The 18,747-nt window shown below is 32.4% G+C and overlaps 1 protein-coding gene and 1 long non-coding RNA gene across 2 annotated transcripts; both read left to right on the top strand.

The window, feature by feature from the left end:
* The first annotated feature begins 504 nt into the window (after positions 1-504).
* Positions 505-3,750, top strand: LOC133189013 (uncharacterized). Its single transcript, XR_009721382.1, has 4 exons — positions 505-624; positions 1,499-1,600; positions 3,425-3,455; positions 3,667-3,750. It is a non-coding gene; the product is annotated as an uncharacterized LOC133189013 (long non-coding RNA).
* A 4,077-nt stretch (positions 3,751-7,827) lies between these two features.
* Positions 7,828-9,922, top strand: LOC133189012 (E3 ubiquitin-protein ligase TRIM56-like). The gene has a single exon (XM_061324458.1). It carries the CDS (start codon positions 7,828-7,830, stop codon positions 9,817-9,819), a length of 1,992 nt encoding a protein of 663 aa, XP_061180442.1. The 3' UTR covers positions 9,820-9,922.
* The last annotated feature ends 8,825 nt before the right edge of the window (positions 9,923-18,747 follow it).

Raw genomic sequence — 18,747 nt, 5'->3', positions numbered from 1 at the left:
CTAAAGTGAATGTGAAAATCCTATTTAATCGGGTAATTATTAAGCATATGCTATTAAAAATCTACGTGTAGTTTTCAAAGTTTGGGTTAGAGCAGAATAATTCGAATAGCTGAATTTGCTTTAAAATCATTCAAGAAAGATTGAAAGATAATTTTGTACAGGAATTCTTATACCAAAGTGACCAAAGGCTCTGTAATGTTCAATCTGTGAATCGCACACTGATATATTGAGGATGACTACCAGTTTTATAATTATATATGCCCTTTGTACGAGAACTTAAGAAAGAAAAAAATAAAGAAATATTATTGGAGCAATCACTCAATGTTTTAATCTATACAGTTCTCCTCAGTGTTTATCAGTTTAAGTAAAAATTAACGTGTTCATAGCCAAAGAAAAAGCTTAAGAAATGTTGTAAAAAATATTTCATATCTTGACATCGAAAATACATCATTTTCACTTATTTCAAATACAGTACTTTTGAGATTGTTCTCTGTTTTCAGGTTTTCACATTAACGTAATGGGTCCCTCTATTGCATTCATCATATCACTCTGCATGCTCTTGTCCGTAACAGTTCAAAACCCTTTAAATAACAGGATTTTAATGATGAGATCAAGGCCAGGAAGGTAATTTTTTTTTTATATTCCATACGCGAGAGCATGCTTTACGTATGAACAATTTCGCAAGTTATTGATAAACAAGTTGATGAAACAAAGGATACCAGCAGTCTCCTTTGAAGTCATCATTTTGCAATTTTTATGGTCGATGCAATGACCTTGTCAGTACATACAACCTATCATAATGTCAAATGCTGACTGAAGTTTTTTTTTTTTCATATGAATTGTTGGGCCATTATTTACACACTGAATACTCTACGGATTTTTTCCTTTTTTCTTGACAAGGAGAACACGGTGGATGTGACCCGTCGGCAGGGGATGCTCACTCCTCCATGGCACCTGATCCCATCTCTGATTTTTTTAGATACCGTGTTTGCTCTGTTCCAAATTTGTATTGTTTCAATTGACTTTTGAGATTGATAACAGTTATCAATTTTTAAACTGTTTGTTATCTTCATGTTTCATATTAAAAAGAAATTATTTTACATGTATTCTCTAAACGTTTTTATCGATATGTTTTATCATTAATTATATTGACTGTACAAAAAATACAAAATTTGATACTTAAATTTTCACGGAATTTTGAAATAAAAGTAAGTTATTAGCGGTCGAATTTGACATGAAGTGTCATACCTCGCTTTTGAAGAAACCAAATGACATCCATTCTTAAAGTATTTCTCTGTTACCAAAACTATGACATACATGTACATGCAAAAACATCTAACTGTACATGGAACATAAAAAAATAAAGTAATTGTCCAAAAGAAAACAATACTTATTGATAAATTCAAAAAGCATGATTATTAGGGAATCTGATTTTGTTTACGTATGTAAAGCGATTCCTCGATTTACTCTCATTCTTAAAAATCGATATTCTTTACAGAACAGCCAGAAGTACCGGTCTTTTAGGAGAGTTTGAAATGATGAATGCTCTCGCGGAATTTATGAACTCAAATCTAGCACATGGATTGAATATATCTTATTAGTAAGTATTATATTTTATACTTCATCTTAAAAGTATAATATTTTATAATGCATCTTAAAACTGGAAACATAAGGCTAGCTCGGTATGATTTGTTCTGTGTGACTGGAGTATTTTTGTGGCCACAACCTGTATAGTTTCAGGTAACGTGAGTCACTTAGTGACATAATGCGATCTCTTTTTGTCTATCGTCATTCTTTGTAAACTTTTGAACATTTTCAGCATGAACCACTGAACCAATTTAGCCAAATTTGGTACATATACATATACATGTATATAGCGTCTAAATTTCGAATTTCAAGGTGTCTCCCTTCCTGGGGCTTGAGGGATGGGACAAAAAACATCAAATAAATGCAATCGTCAATTTTTTTCTCTTTACTCCTAACATCAAAGACTCAAACAGTTAGCAATATTTTAATTAGTAATGGGTAATTTACAAAAATTGTGAAATTCATGAACAAAGGATCAGGGTTTCTGATGGATGTTGCGGTGGAGCTTTTTTCCGAGAATTTAGAAATTTATCGCCCGCGGATCGGAGGGGGGGGGGTTCTGGTCTTAATGCAGGGTTTTATCGATCATATAGAAATGCATAAATTCTTTGAAAATTTCTTCTTTCTCGCAGTATATTTAGCAGATAAATAAAGTGCACGGTTATGATGAAAAGTAAGCCTCTTTCAAAATTGTAAAATTCTTTGTCCTTTGTTCAGGGGTCTACGTGTTAGAGCGGGGCTCTACATGTATAAATTTAAGATATAGTGAAACTGCAAATATTTTATAAAAAATCTTCTATGCTCCCGAATATTGAAAGGGGTTTTCGTGCAAGGGAATGTGTCTATTTATAAAGTAATCTTTACATTACTTTGAGATAAGTTTTTCACATCTGATTATCAGCTATGAAAATTCATCACTTGAATAAAAGAATTATACAATAATACATTACTCTCAATGTATTATACGAAAGGTGCTTTTATAGTTTTAATGGTCAGATATCTTGTAACTAATAAACAATAGACAAAAAAAAAAAAAAGAAGACACCTTATATTTCTTTTCTGAAAATATCACCTAGATACCAGGGAACTGTTTTTCAAAAGAACTTGATGCTATGACTAAAATTTCAGTTTTAAAATCTTACAAACTTAATACTATTGAGAAACTGTATTAAATAAAATTACACATTTACTGAATTAACTTATTCGTGATAAAATTCAACCCGTAAGGAATAAAACAAAATAGAAGGTACGGTTTTAGATTGATTGTGCCCTAAAACTTTAATGTTTTTAAAAAGTTATGAAATTAGCTTAAATATGAGTTAAGTAGATGAATGTAATAAATTATGAAAAGTGTGGTATAAAGGAGGACCATTGTAGAAATATGACCTTATAAATTTGTTACATTTCTAAGTTGTAAACAGAAAAAGCGTCAAAATTACTCATTGAAGGGGTAATTTTCTGCTGAAGCAATAATGTGTTAAGTCTCTTTATCAGAGAAGACCGCGCAATTCTGAAATAAAAGAAAGGGTTTTTTGCGCAAATGATTTTTTAAAGTGTGATCTCTTGTCTCTTGTCTTTTAAAAATTTTTAATTTGGAAAATAATTTGATCCTCTTTAGAGAGTCTTTGTGAGATTTCGCATCTAAATAATTGTTAAAAGTTATACATATCCCAGGAACTGAAACAATTTTAGTTTTCTTCTACTGTTCTTCAAATATTTTTCAAGGCCTATTTCATTTTTTTTTTTTTTTTTTGCTGACAGTAATCTGTCTAATAGTTTCCAGCATAACTGAAAGCTTTTCAATCACTTGATTAATTTCCGTTTACTTGAATTTTAGCGGGAAATGAGGTACAAAACAGTTCTCTCAAGTAAGCATCAAAAATAAATATTATCTGTTCATCTTTCTATATTTTAAAATAGATTCACTTATTATAACGTATGTTAATGTGTGAATGATTAATTTATTATCAAATTATATTTAAATTATATTTAGCAACTGTCTGTCTCCTTCTCTCTTTCTCTCTCTTACATAAGATTTATTTAATTTCTTTTTCAAATTCTTCCAATCTTTATTTGCAGGGATCGCCATGCAACGACCAAGAAATCGGACGAAAAATTTGTACATAGACATCAAAATTTTAAAAATAAATAATTACCGCTGAATTTATGGATTTATTTTCAATATTATTCCTGTGTACGAACTTTTATCTTAAAGGCAAGGAATACTACTGAGGGAGCTAGTAAGAAGTGTTTCCACAAAATTATATTCTAGATCTATCTTTTTAGGCAAGGTTTAATGAAATTGGTCCAATCAAGGGACCCATGATCATGTTTTCTCGCAAGAGAATATGCTTCGACTGTTTTATTATGGCAATATTGATTCCACAAGCAAGAGAAAACACATGCAATTTCTAGAACGATTCAAGCTTTTGAAAAAATAAGTTGATGATACAAGGATATCTACAGTCTGTAAATTCTATGGTGGATACAATGAGAATGTCAGCAAATACAATTTATTGTCGAGACGAATGTTTACTGACGTTTTTCATACAAATTGTTAGGGCATTTTTTCTCACTGAATTGTCTAGGAATCTTTCTGTTTGCCCGATTATAACAAGGATCACAAGTCCAGTGTGACCAATCCATAGGGGATGCTTACTCCTAATTGGCACTGATCTTATGTTTTTATGTCTTATGTTTTTAGAGTCCTTGTTTGCTCTGCTATGATTTGTATTGTTTGGTATCTTCATATTTCATCAGAACAAATTTGGATCACTTCATTTCTCAGGTTGTCACAGACTGACCGTTCAAATCCGGTGGTGTTATATATATATATATATATATATATATATATATATATATATATATATATATATATATATATATATATATATATATATATATATATATATATATGTATATATATGTATATGTATATATATGTATGTATATATATATATATATATATATATATATATATATATATATATATATATATATATATATATATATATATATATATATATATATATATATATATACATTTCGAATAAAGTTACGGCTACGTTCTTTAAAATATCAAATGAAAATAAATTCCTTTCCTTTATTGGAAAATAAGTAAGGATGTGATAAATCGATGTCAAAACATGTTGCTTCATTCCGCAAATAAAAATAATCTTTAATAAAAATCGGGAAATACAAAGATCCAGAAAACACACGGTTATGTATCAGTGCTTAAACAAATTTTGTGAAAATGCATTGACACGTCACATTAGCTTTTTTTTTTTTTTTTTTTTTTTACTACACTGTAGTATATTTCCAGAATGGTTCTCCTTCATGCCATATTCTTTCGCGATTTATCACACTCATATACTCTTCTCATATTTTAGCCAATTACAAACAAATTGAAAACATTAAATGTTTATGGCACAAAACAGCTAATACAGTAACTACTTCTTTATAAAATGGTCTCTGTCGTGTTTTGAGTCACATGTAGGCATGTCTTCACGTTCTCATGTTTAAAATACACACCCGATAGACCGGGCGCAATTCATAGTGCTCCGGATTTCTTTGTTCACAACTGTTTATAAAAAATGGGTAGCAATTGTACCTTCGCCATGCGCTCGGCACTTTGAAGTAAAAGTTGCGGGTCCTTCGGATGAGAACTTAAAAACCGAGGCCCCGTGTCACATCAGGCGTTGGCACGATAAAGATCCCTCACTGCTCAATGGCCCTGAGTACCGAGTAAAGGTCAAAATTTGACGCCCTTCACCGGAATATGGTGACGTCTCTATATGAGTTAAAAATTCTCGAACGGGACGTAAAACAACATACAATAAATCAATCTATCAATCATAGAAATGTTGAAGTCCTCTCGTTTGTCAAAAGTTTAGCTGTCAGTTGACCATTATCGTCTATAGTCGTCGCCCACGTGGTGCAGTAGTTAGAGCGTCTGCTCTCGAGTTGCGGAGTAAGGAGTTGATCCTTACGTTCGAATCCCACTGCGGGACGTGGAGACCGGTCCTTCGGATGAGACCGAATAAACAGAGATCCCGTGTCGCAGAAAGTACTGGCACGAAAAAGATCCCTCGCTGCTCAATGGCCCTAAGTGCCGAACATACGTCAAAAATTTGTAGCCCTCCATCGGCAAGTGGTGGCGTCTCCATACATGTATGAGTGAAAAATTCTCAAGAGGGACATTAAGCAACATACAATCAATCAATCGTCTATAGTCAGTAAAACACCCATATATGAAACCGATCATGTGGACTCTGTATTGTCTTTTATTTCACTGGGATATATAGAGAGTCAACATATGAATGAGAGTAATTATAGTTAATTGATAAAACGTAGTCGATATATCTGATGGGAGTGAAAGCCTTCAGCAGATTTTGTTTGTTCTCATGTAGATGTACAATGTATTTGAATAGTCTGCTTCATAGGATTATAAAAACATACAGGTCTGCTAGAAAAAGAGCACAAAATTACGCCCTATCAACATTCTAACATACTGTTAGAAGACTTGGTCTCAACGACAACATAGATCTTGTGAAAGAGGAACTCCGGCAAAAAAAAAAAAAAATAATATCAACCTCAAAGTACTTGTTAATAGAAGCAGACTTTTTTTTTTCTTTTTTTAAATTAATAGTATAATGATAAGTCACGAGACAGGAAAATTTCCCAAATTCCATTTTTCTTGACGAATTTAAGGCGTTCTATGATATCAAAATACCTAATCTTTAATTTATCATAAGGACTATATAAAGTGTTGTGAAATCATACGTTTTGGTGTTCTCATTTCGAAAACAAGAGATTTTTAAATATTTAAAAACGTAAAAGTTCGTCAGAGATTTTAAAATCCATAATTTACATGATTTACACCAGTTCATGAATATGTTAAGAGAAGTAAAAATAGGGGATTGGTACCATTTGCTGGAACATGCATGAATCTTTGTAAAGAACTCTTCTGAAGTTTTAGAATCCAGCATAGATAGGATTAATCGAATTCACTCATCTTGTCCCAAATTTAGGAAAAATAAACTCGTGCATGTTTATCCTAGGCGGTATTTAATAATGAGTAATATATCATAAGAAGCACCTTTAATAGGGGGAAGGCGATAAAGGGGTCCTTTAGAATGTAATTCTAGTACAATACGTAGTTCTTCTACTACCTTTTATCAAAGACAACCATGAAATGAGATATAAGGTGTACTGAACAACAACTGTATTTTCGGGATGCCATATGTTTCCTGATTTCATTCTGATGTTATGATAATGCTAGAAGAAATTCAAATTTTGAAACTGATAAATATGTTAGTAGTTACATGTATGTATAAACCATGCATAACTTCCAGATCGAACAAGGGCAAAACAATGTAGTCGGGGGGGGGGGGGGGGGGGGGTCAGTTTTTCAACAGGATCAATTTTCAACGCGTTTATGTCATAAATGCCAAAAAGAAAAATAATTACCAAGATGTTGAAGAATGACCTTGGGTATAAATTCCACGACTTTGTTCTCAAATTTCAACGGAGAAATATAACACCTCCGTTCAATATTCAACGTTGAAAAATGAACCCAGGTCAATTTTCAACTCGTGTTAATTTTCAACCCTGGTCAATATTTTACCTTACACCGGCAAATTATACCAGAATGTAGCTCATGGCCAACCTTTTTATTTTACATTAAAAAAAATAAATGTTCAGCATGAATAAATAAAGCTTAAAAAGTAAGTTTTCCCTTTGAGAGGTCTTCTTTTACCTCTTCATTTTGTGTATTTATTTGTTTGTCCAAATATTCAAACCAATATACAGATATTTAACGCATCAAATGTTGACAAAGCATTTACACAGGTGGTCTACGTGCTTTTATAACAAACCAATGAACTGCAAGCATGTGTGACATACTTTACTGCCTCATGTGATCGGATCCGGGACTTCAAAACGTTTTTATCTTAATGTTTGCTCTTTTTATTTGAGAGTCCTCATTTGAGTTGTGTTGTCTAGGAAAGTTCTGGAATGCGGATTGTGCATTAATCTATTTGTAAGTAAATCGAATTGTTTTGTCTTATCAGATACAAATGTGAAAATTATTTTACAGAAAACTGTTCTGTTAGAGGTCATATTATGTACAACTAACCTTGTAGGCTTGTACATGTTGTAATGCCGAGATTTTTTCAATTCTGTTTCAAACACAATGGTTGATATTAAACTGGGGAAAAAAATATTTCGTTGTAGAATGATATGGAATCTCTGTCAACAACACTAGCAGACGACTTCCTTACGTGCACGATATGCTGTGAGATTTATACGGAACCTCAAACGCTGCCATGTTTGCATTCATTTTGCAAGAAATGCATTCTTACATTCATCCAAACTTGTTATTCAAAAGGGCCATACAATTGCCCAATTTGCAGGGAAACGTTTTCCTTGGAACCAAAAGGACTTAAAAAGAATTTTTGTTTGCAGAATATGATTGATCTAATTAAAAAACAATCTGATTCATCCAAAACTTTATGTTCATTTTGTATGGATGACGATCACCTAGCCGTCTCCCAATGCATAACTTGCTTAGACTTTCTCTGCGAAGAGTGCTCAAAAACAAGACATACATTTACCACCCAAAATAGAAATCACAAGGTAATGCCCTTAAGTGAAATAAGGGATGGAAAATACGACAGAGAAATACAATTGGCTCAAATGACTCGTTGCCCAAAACACAGCCATGAAATTCGATACTTTTGCCTCCAGTGTAATTTATCTCTTTGTGGAGACTGTGCTTTATTTGACCACAAACATCATGAATGTAAACTTATTTCTGATGTAAGAAAATCTAAGGAGGGCAAGATATCTGCCATACTAGAACCTTTGAAAAAGAATCTTCAGACTTTAAATGACAAGCGTTCAACAGTTGAGATTCGGATGAAGGAGCTGGAAGAAAAGGAAACATTGATGCAAGGTGAGATAGATAAGGTATGCATTGATGCAGTGAATGTCATTCACGAGGCTCAAAAGAATATGACAGATGAACTTCAGAAAAAAGTGAAACCTGGAAGAGAACGTCTGATGCAGGTTCATGATAAATTAACTGAAATGTTTAAAAACATTAACCAGTCGGTTAACTTTTCAGAGAATATTTTGAAAAGAGGAAATGATGTTGAGGTATTGCTTTTGCTTGACGAAATTTACGAAAGATTGTCGAAACTCAGCGAAACTTATGCGGCACAGGAGTATCAATACCAATGTCCTTCAGTAGAAATTCCATATTTACACTTTAAGTGGAAAGAACCACCAATGATATGTTTTTCTTCATCCAAGAGTTTTGAGAAAGATGTGCAAATGGAAGAGTCCCCTAAAATGACGACAAATACTTCTGTGCCGAAATGTTCCTCAGTACAAAATTCGTCCAGTAATTTAACTGAACAAAAGCAAAATTCAAAAAGTCTACCAAATCTTAGTGTAAGAGAGAAACGTCACAGGCTTTTTAAACTCCAAATGTATAAAAAGGTTTCTCTATATGAAGCCGACGATTTGCGTACCCCAGTGTTTACGAGTGTTGTTTGGACGATGGATGGTCGAATAGCTGCTATAGACAAGGAAAACAGCAAGATTAAAGTTTTAACACACTGCACTGAAGTACATAAAGTAAAATCAATTAAAGTACCAGGTGCTTATGTAATTTCCTCATATCGATTAGGATTTGCTTGCATTGCTAGCTCACGTTTGTTTATTTTCGATCAGAACTTCAATGAATTGAAGAAGTTTGAAGGGATTTCAACACTTATTACACAAAATCCAGACAGCAATTCAATAGGATGGATGACAAAGAAGAAGATCTTTATAAAAAACAATGACAAAATCGATGAGAAAGAAATACTAGATGACCAAGGGAAAAAATTTTCCTTCAGCAAGCCCATGTATGCCAGCCTTCTCCCAAACAAAACATGTGTAGTGTCTGACTGGGAACATGACTGTGTATACCTGCTGGATCACGTCTGCAAGATTTTTAAGCGTATAGATACCTACCCTGGGTCCATTGCTTTTGATAATCAAAATAACATTTTTATTTCTGACTACGATCATGCGAGTCTGTCAATATTTGATAGCAAAGGAATTTATCAAACTTGTTTAAAAATAGACAAATGGCAGACCAAACCAAGAAGCATCGCTATTTTTAAAGACGTTTTACTTATTGCAAGTTCAAACCAGGTCAATATGTATAATTTGTTGTCTTGAAAATGATTTTATGACCGTAACTTAAATTAATCCATCACTGTTGGGAAATGACTGAGTTTTCTCATATACAGCCTATATAATTAAACTTAGATATAAAGTTATACTAGAAAACTTTACATTCATACATGTAATAAGAAAATCTGTTTTGCAGCAAAGAATGATATGAAGTGATTATTAAGGTTCCTACTTCCTTCGGAAAATCTTAATATTTTCCTTTTGTTTCCTATTATTATTATTATTATTACATGTATTATTATTCCATTTTCACAGTACACACGTTTTCTGGGAAACTAGTCGACCGACTTCAATGATTTTTTTCGGGAATTATGCATTATTATCATATCTCCAGACCATACTTTTTTGAAACAAAATCTCTTCTGGTCGTATTTTTCCCGAGTTTCCTTTTTTTTTTTTAAATTGTCACTATGTCCAAGCACTTTCTTATAAACGACTCAAGATAGAATCATGAAATTTTCAGGGAAGATAGAACATTTCTCAGATTTATGTCTAAGGTTTTTGTGTTTTTGCATCCTCAATTCCAGTTTACACAGGAAGTGATATTTAATATAGCGATTTTGAAGAAAGGTAAATAGAACAAATGTTCATTGTCCGTCGAAAGACCTCCTTTTTCATAGTACACACGATTTCTCAGAAACTAGCCGACCGATTTCAATAAAATTTTCAGGAATGACCATCATCATCATATCTCCAGAGCAATTTTTTTACTTTTTGAAAAATTACTTCCGGTTGCATTTTTATCGGATTTTCATTTTTTTAAATTGTCATTTTGTCCATGCATTTTCTTACAAAAGACACGAGATAGAATCATGAAACAATGATGGAAGAAAGAACAACTCTGAGTTATGCCTAACGCCTTTTGTTTTTGCTTCCGTCACTTCCGGTCGAAACCGAAAGTGATCTTAAATTAAGCGATTTAAAAAAAAAAAAGAACAATTTTTAATTCTTTAATTATGGTAAATAGAATTACTGTTCATATGGATAATCGACAGCAAAACCAATCCATCGGAAATCCTTCCGGCAGAAACCAGAAGTAATCGAAAAATAAAGCTTTTTTCTCTAAAATCATTAGAAATAGTATAAAATGATTTGTAATTGAGTTTTAAGGTTTCTTTTCCGCCTTTGTGACTTTCGATATCAAACGAAAGTGACGACCTAACGGTCAGAAAAGTCGAAATCGAAACTGCAAGTTGTCGAAAATATGATTTTTTATTGTATTTTTCTTAAATTTGACTTAATTTTAATCTTTTTAGGATGAGAACTCTACGTACATTACTTTCGACGTCAATCGTCCGTCGGAAGACCTACTCGTTGCTTTGCAACAAGCTTTGCATTCGTTATTATTACTATTTTGCGTGAATAACTTTATCAAATACTCATTTCATTTCACTCTGTTTATACATTATTTATTATAGATTTACGGAGACAGTTTATGATCAGAGGGTATGTCATGGATTTGACGCAAGGTCATTCCAGCAGAAAAAATCTAAGTTTCTATACGGGTTATAACTTGGCAATGGAGAATCATTTGAAGCTCATAGTGGTATGATATACCTGTTACCAAAATTGCTTATGACCAGTGGATGTGCCATGCCCTTAACCTAAGGTCATTCCTGCAAGTTCAAGGTCGCTGGCAGAAAAAAAAGTATAAAATTCTTGTCCAGGGTATAACTTTATAATGAAGAATCAAAGGAAGCCCATACTTGGTACAAAAATTGTTTATGACCTGATCGAAAGTCATGACCTCGAACCAAGCTCATTGTGGCAAATTCAAGGTAAGTGGTATAAAAAGTGTAACCTTTATGAAAGATCTATAATTTTCTAAAGGAGAAACACTGAATATACATATTTCATTTAAATATTACTTATGATCAGAGGATGTGTTTTTTTAAACAAAGGTCTTTTTGGCAAGTTCAAAGTCACATTTACAATTTTTTTTTGTTATAGCAAGGTTAACAGGAAGAAAAACAAGTAAATTTCTATGAGGCTTTCTAATACGATTGTCATTTCTTGGTGGTCTTCTGTTTGTGGCTATAATGCAGTTGTACAAAATAATTTAGTTCAAGTAGAGTATATCAAATAAAATTTGTTCAGGTCTTTGGAGTTTTCTTTTTCGTTACAAAAAGAACAATGATATATTTTACATTACATGTAGATTTCAGTTTTTCAGAGCCAAGGAAATCTAAGAGATTCATGTATTTCCAATCAAAAGATTTTTTTTTAAAAATATATAAATTCTTTCTATCTTGTCAATAAAGTAAAACAAGAAAATTCAAAGAGTTATGGTACCCCATTTTTTGTGTCTTAGTAGTTTGGATGCAAATATTTATGGCATATTACAACTGTTTTGTTTGTGTGCCCTTCAAATTTCAGTTCAAGGTCTTGAAGTAAAAAATGATATACCGTTCCGAAAGATGATGTCCTGCGTAATGTATATGAAAAATATTAAAGCCCTCTTTTTTTTGAATTTTCTTTTTTTTTTTTAATTTGAAAAAAAAAGATCAAATTTGAAGGTCAAGATCACGGGGTCAGATATAAATGCCATATCTCCTGTCGTACAGAAGTAATAACCAATGTGCAAATTTTCTAAATTTCTATTGTTAAAAGTAATAGTATATTTGGAAAGGTCTTGTCACAGGTAATGTACATGTGAAGTATGAAATCCCCATCTTCTCGCAATCAAAAGTTATGACCAAGGTAAAAGTAATGTTAGATTTTTGGAAAAGTATGTCAAACTTCAAGGCCACATGGTTAAAAATAATAGTATATTTGGAAAAGTCTTGTCACGGGTAATGTACATGTGAAATATGAAAGCCCCATCTTTTCTCATTCAAACGTTATGACAAAGGTTAAAGTTTTGTAAAAGACTGACATCTAGACAGACTGACAGACGGATGGACGAATGAGATTTAATGTCCCCTCGCTTTCATGAAAGCGGGGGAAATAAAATTATTAATGCAAATGAAAACGCCAAACTCATACCGATAAACAAAATTATTATTTATATCTTCATACCTCATTTAAAGAAAGGTAAAGTAAAGACTATTCATTTAAAAAAAATGCGTTATTGGAAATTCGAACCTTATAAACGTATATATATATATATATATATATATATATATATATATATATATATATATATATATATATATATATATATATATATATATATATATATATATATATATATATATATATATATATATATGTTCTGTCTGTTTTCAGATTGCCCTATAAGGTACACCTCTTTTCGTTACATGCATAATATCTTTTTTATACTTTAATTTTCGACTTGGGATAATTGCACATCATTTTATGTACAGATATTGTAACTAAGTAATCATCAAATAAAAAAAAATAAGTTTGAAATATGACAATTTATCATGTCAAGGCTAATTCCTTAACTGATTTTGAAATCTGCCGAATGTTTAAACGTCGGCTGATGACAAAAAATTGTCCCTTCAGCTAAGGACTGGAAAACGGACACGCAATTACCTAGAAGCCTGATATGGATTTATTTAGAAGCCCAATATGGATATACTTAAAAGCCTGATATGGATATTCCCAGCAATCTGATATGGACGAACTTAGAAGCTCGATGTGGACAAACCTATCTAGAAGCCTGATATGAACACACTTAGAAGCCTGATACGCATATACTAGTACTTATAAGCCTGAAATAATTCACTTAGCATCATAATATGGATGTACTAAGAAGCCCGAAAAGGATATACTTAACAGCCTGATACGGATATACGTAGAAGCCTGGTATGAATATACTTAAAATTATACCCTGGATCTCTGTGTGCCATCACTCAAGTGTACGGCAGTGAAAATGTTTAGACAATGAGTATACCTCTTTCACTCTTTACCAGACAGTATCAGGTTAGCGTACCAGATACACTATAAACATTTGATTCACAGCTGTATCTTTGAGAGGCAGAGAAAAATTATGCATCAGTTTCCATTTATTAGATAAACATTGTCGTTAATTTTATATTATTTATTTCAATACACAATTCACAATATTATAATGATCATTATGACGTAGTTACCCTTCACACAACAGTCATCAGAGCATCAACATGATTTAAAATGTCTTTTTTATTTCAATTATTACACAACAACAATACTTCAATATAGATGGCAGGCTATTTAGCAACTCTTTCAATGTGGGAGCGAAAAAACAAAATCTGAAACACTGAAAAGACCATTACAAAAAAAAAACAAAGATATAATATTTCTTAAAACAAGAATCAAATTCTTACAAACATGAAAGCGATGGGGGTGGGGAGAGTTAGAAAAATTCCCATGCACAGTTATCCCCAAAGCATCTCTTTGATATTACCTACGTAGTAGTTTTTGTTAAACGTAGGTTGAAAGACAAAAACGGTTAGTGAGAAACACGTAAGTCTGAGAAAATCATGAAATATATAATTGCGCAAACAGTTAAAAAAATGTTCAATTTTCTGGACGCCCTGACCCTGCCTCATGACATAGAAAGATTTAAAAGTAATGAGAATATGAAACAGATGAAAACAAAAACCATTCAGCACTACAATTAAGTTACTAAACCATATTTACATTTTTTTTCTTTTATTTGAATTTCGATATTGAAAACTAATTAAAGATATACACGCTATATAACCGCGATTTTTTATGTGAAACAAAATGATTAAATAATTTGAGAAACATGATGTGTAATAAAATGTAATTACTTTCCACATGAGTCGTTGTAATTACTAAACAATTAAGCAAGATCTGCAATAAAGAATTCAGCCTATTCATGAATATTAATGAAGGAAGTGCGTAAACAGTATATAGACACACATGTCCGCGGGAAATCATAGACAACGAGGTACGTTGCATTTTGACTACAATTTTGAATAACAGTTAATATCTGTCATTACAGAGTAGATGGTTAATACTGGTTGTTTTCAAAGATAAGTATCTTTAAGCATAAAACGTATGCCATCCACGTCAAAAGTTATTGTGTACACCAAACGACCTACCTCGTTTTCTTGACGCCATTTTTGTTTATCAATCTAAAAGTAGCGACTGTGTCACATGATGCATGGATTTAAATAGAGGCATTGCTTTCCTAGTAGGATAATAAATAATTATAATTTGAGATCTTTATAATGCGTTCATTTTCAATTGTGTAATTTGCAATATTTTCGTAACTTTATTTGGTAAACAAAATAAATAAATTTCCAACTTTATTTTTAACTGACGCAAGTTATAGCGTGTATATCTTTAATAAATTTGAACTGAATCCCGACCACTGCAAGGCACGTCTGGTCAGCCTAGTCTCCTGTGGTGATGTGTGATTTACATAAACGATCGTATTAATTATCGCTAATTAATAACTACAAAGAAGTAAATCGTACAACACTGTATTCTCTCAAATATAGTGCTCCTATATAATAGTCGAATTCACAATCCTCAAAAGTTATGTCCCTTGGCCGCCATCTTTGGGAAAAAAAAACCCTAAGAATCACCACAGTAGCCTTTGAAATTTTCTGGTTTGTAATTTTGTCATTTGACTTGAAAACATCTTTGCTTCTTGAATATTAATAGCTCAATTTTGTGGCTACCGAAACATTGAAAGAAAGAAAAAAATTGCACACTAGAACACGCGTAAATGTTTGGTACCACTAAGAATTTCTTTCAATTCCCTTTTGACCTTTCAGTTGACCCAACAAAGTGACAAAACCTTTGCAAAGTGTGGATTGGACTATAATATAGGAACTGAAATGAAATAGTATAGAGAGGATATTTTCTGTCAGAACAAGTTTTCAATCCCGGGGGAAACGGTTGTCCAGTCTGGTTCTTACATGTACTACCATATCCTTTAAGTTCATCGGGTTCTTATAGACAGTCAAATGGAGATTCCTTGCATGAAGATCTCTGCTATTCTTTTATTGGGGTGAAGAATAGGCAGGTTATTAAAAATATACATCACAGATTATTTTACATATATTTTTCTAACAAATACTACATGTACATGCAAGTCTTGTTGTGATTTACGTCAATGTACGTAAATCTCAAATTATATAAACATTTTTCTTGCAAGTTCCAATTGAAGTAGATCAAAGGGTGACAAATTACATGTACCAGATTTGCATCACGAAAGTGAGTTTCAAAATTAGATTACAAATACAATAATAAAGTTAATCATGTTTTACTGATTGATTTTATTCCTTTAAATTTCGTTTTCTTCAAGATTGTTTTTTACCTAGTTATTTTCTGCAATTTTATTGGCTACTTGAAGACTTGTAATCAAAAACAAGATGTCTCAGTGCAGATTGGAACTCCGGGATATTAAAAAGGTATATGACGGGATTAATAAGAGAATTTGTATTTGCTAAAATAAATAAAAATATAACGATGGTTGTGCTAATGGTTCGGACATTACCAATGCTTTCAATCACGCGAATTGTTGCCAGTGGGAGTGTTAACACGAATAAAGCGAGAAGAAGGAAACTAATTGTCTTCATCGATTTTGTCAGTTTTCTATACTTTGATTCATTTACATGTTCCGAGAATTTTGAGGAGGCATTTAAAAAATGATTTTTCAATTTGTAAATTGATAGACAATAAAATATAAGCGTTAGAGATAAATATGTCATTCCAAGTGCTGAATTACACCAGCCGAGGACGGTTATCCTTTCTCCAAAAACATTTCTGTAATTGCAAGTAGAACTGTATTTCGAAGGTGAAACCATGGAGAATACGAACGCCACGTTCATTATCCATCCGGTGATGGACACTAAGTACTTCCGTTTCTTACTGAAAAGTTTTTCGTTGAGGTCATTTTCAGTAATGACAAGAAAGCGATGTAAACTTATGCAAAATATTTGAAAGAATGACATTAGCAAACTGGAAATACCAAGAACATTTAACAAAACACACAACTCAAAGATACTTGAGTTTGCGAATAAAAAGACACGAATACCGTTGAGAAATGTACTTATTCCTAACACAAAGTCATTTACAGACAGACTCAACACCAGGTAGAGATACGTACTATTTCGTAAACTACGGTTTATACCAGATATAATTATGACTAAACCATTGAAGGCCATAACAAGCATTCCAACTGACATTCCGCTTACAGGTACAAGCAAAGAAGAATACTGAGTATCTTGTTCCGTAGAATTGGTCCAAATAAGTGTACTGTTGTCTGTCCATTTCTTTGTCACCATATCTAGTCTTTTCGACTCGTCCTTGATTTCTTCAACCTCTGAATTTACATACGATTCAGTTGTTTCTGCATCACCAGAATCATCACTCGCTTCAGTCGTCCTTTTTGTGACGTTTGTCATGTCATGGTCGGTATCTGCTATATTTTTCGAATCTATCGCTGGAGTAATCATAGATGGTTTGCTATGAATGATCTTCAAATGGAACATTGCTAGTAAACATATGATCTTCATCAATGTTTTTCCAAAGCAGATATTTCCTGTCACGTTGTTACCTGTTGTCATTTTATTCTTCATTTTTTTTTTATCTGAAGTATAAAAAAGTATAACCTGTTCTGTTGTAACAAAAGGCATTAAATAAGTGTTGTACGTTAAGAGTGTAACATTCTACATATTTCCTGCATCTACTGACCATTTTGGAGTTCTAATAAAGGATAGGAACCTTATTTTCTACATTTAGATGATTTTCTGTAAAAGCAGTAAATATAAAACCGTTTCATTTTCAGTTTATTCTTTAGAAGACAATGAAGAGATTAAGAAAGAATTAGACAAAGTGCCTAAGACACGATCAATATTTTTTTATCAATTTTAGTTATGAGTAATAAGCCTAATGAACATATTTGCAAAAGTTCTCTTGGTTTCTGACATTCATAATTGTCAATATATTCTAATTATACGGACTGCCTGGAGATGCACTTGTAGATCTTTTCAAATTGTCAAGCAGGTCATTATTATAATAAATTAAATGATAGTGCTTTGATTTTATTGAGTTAATGATTACTTGGAGATATTGAGGTAAATATGAAGGTTGTCCTAGAAAATGCAAATAAATGTACCGATGACTTTAGTATGTGTAAGATGGAAATCAAATCTAGTATCGAATTTCTGCTTCATACGAAATTATAAATTTGTACAGTGTAAATTCCCGAACAATTTCGCAGACGGCACAAACTGCATGTACGTTCAGACGTTGTCAGTATTGCACCGACAGCCACTATGTTATATCTGTTTAACTGCGAGAAATATTTCTGATAGAGATATTTTGTCAAAATTTCAGTGCAGTATCAAAAAATGATTATGGTGCATGCAAATTTTTAACTTTATGATATAAGTGAAACAAAAATATTATTAAAAATATTCGCAATTTTCTGGGACAATAATAAATATGATGCATATTTATTTTTAAAATAATAAAACATTTTTTTAATGAAATGATTATGGTTGACCAATAATTCCATGGAAGTTGTGATGATAATTTTGGGAAAAAAAAAGTGCATGTAAAAATGTGAAGTGCCATATTCAGAATCTTTATTTACACTTAGTCAATTTTTACACCCGATTTCTCCAGAGCAGAGTTTTGATTCAGGAAGTGTCTAACCACCTTCATGTAATTGTTGCTTTAATTCTGGGCTGCCAGCCGTTATTGTTATATGAGAAAGAAAGAAATTTAACTTAAAAAATAAATAGTAAATTGTCATCCATTGGGAGTAAACCGTCAAGGTAGCTCAGTCGGTAGAGCGCTCGCTCCTTGATCGGAAGGTCGTTCGTTCGAATAACGGCCGCGACTGACCTAATTCGATAAAAATAGGTCGCAACTGTTCCTTCGCCAAGCGCTCGGCACTTTGAAGTGAACGTTGCGGGTCTTTTGGATGAGACCTTAAAAACCGAGGCCCCGTGTCACGGTAGGCGTTGGAACGATAAAGAA

This window comes from Saccostrea echinata, unplaced genomic scaffold, assembly GCF_033153115.1.
Source record: "Saccostrea echinata isolate AGI-Se365-2 ecotype Australia unplaced genomic scaffold, CSIRO_AGI_Sech_v1 ptg000016l, whole genome shotgun sequence".
In the NCBI taxonomy this organism is placed as follows: Eukaryota; Metazoa; Mollusca; class Bivalvia; order Ostreida; family Ostreidae; genus Saccostrea; species Saccostrea echinata.
This window is presented reverse-complemented; position numbering and strand designations above follow the sequence as displayed.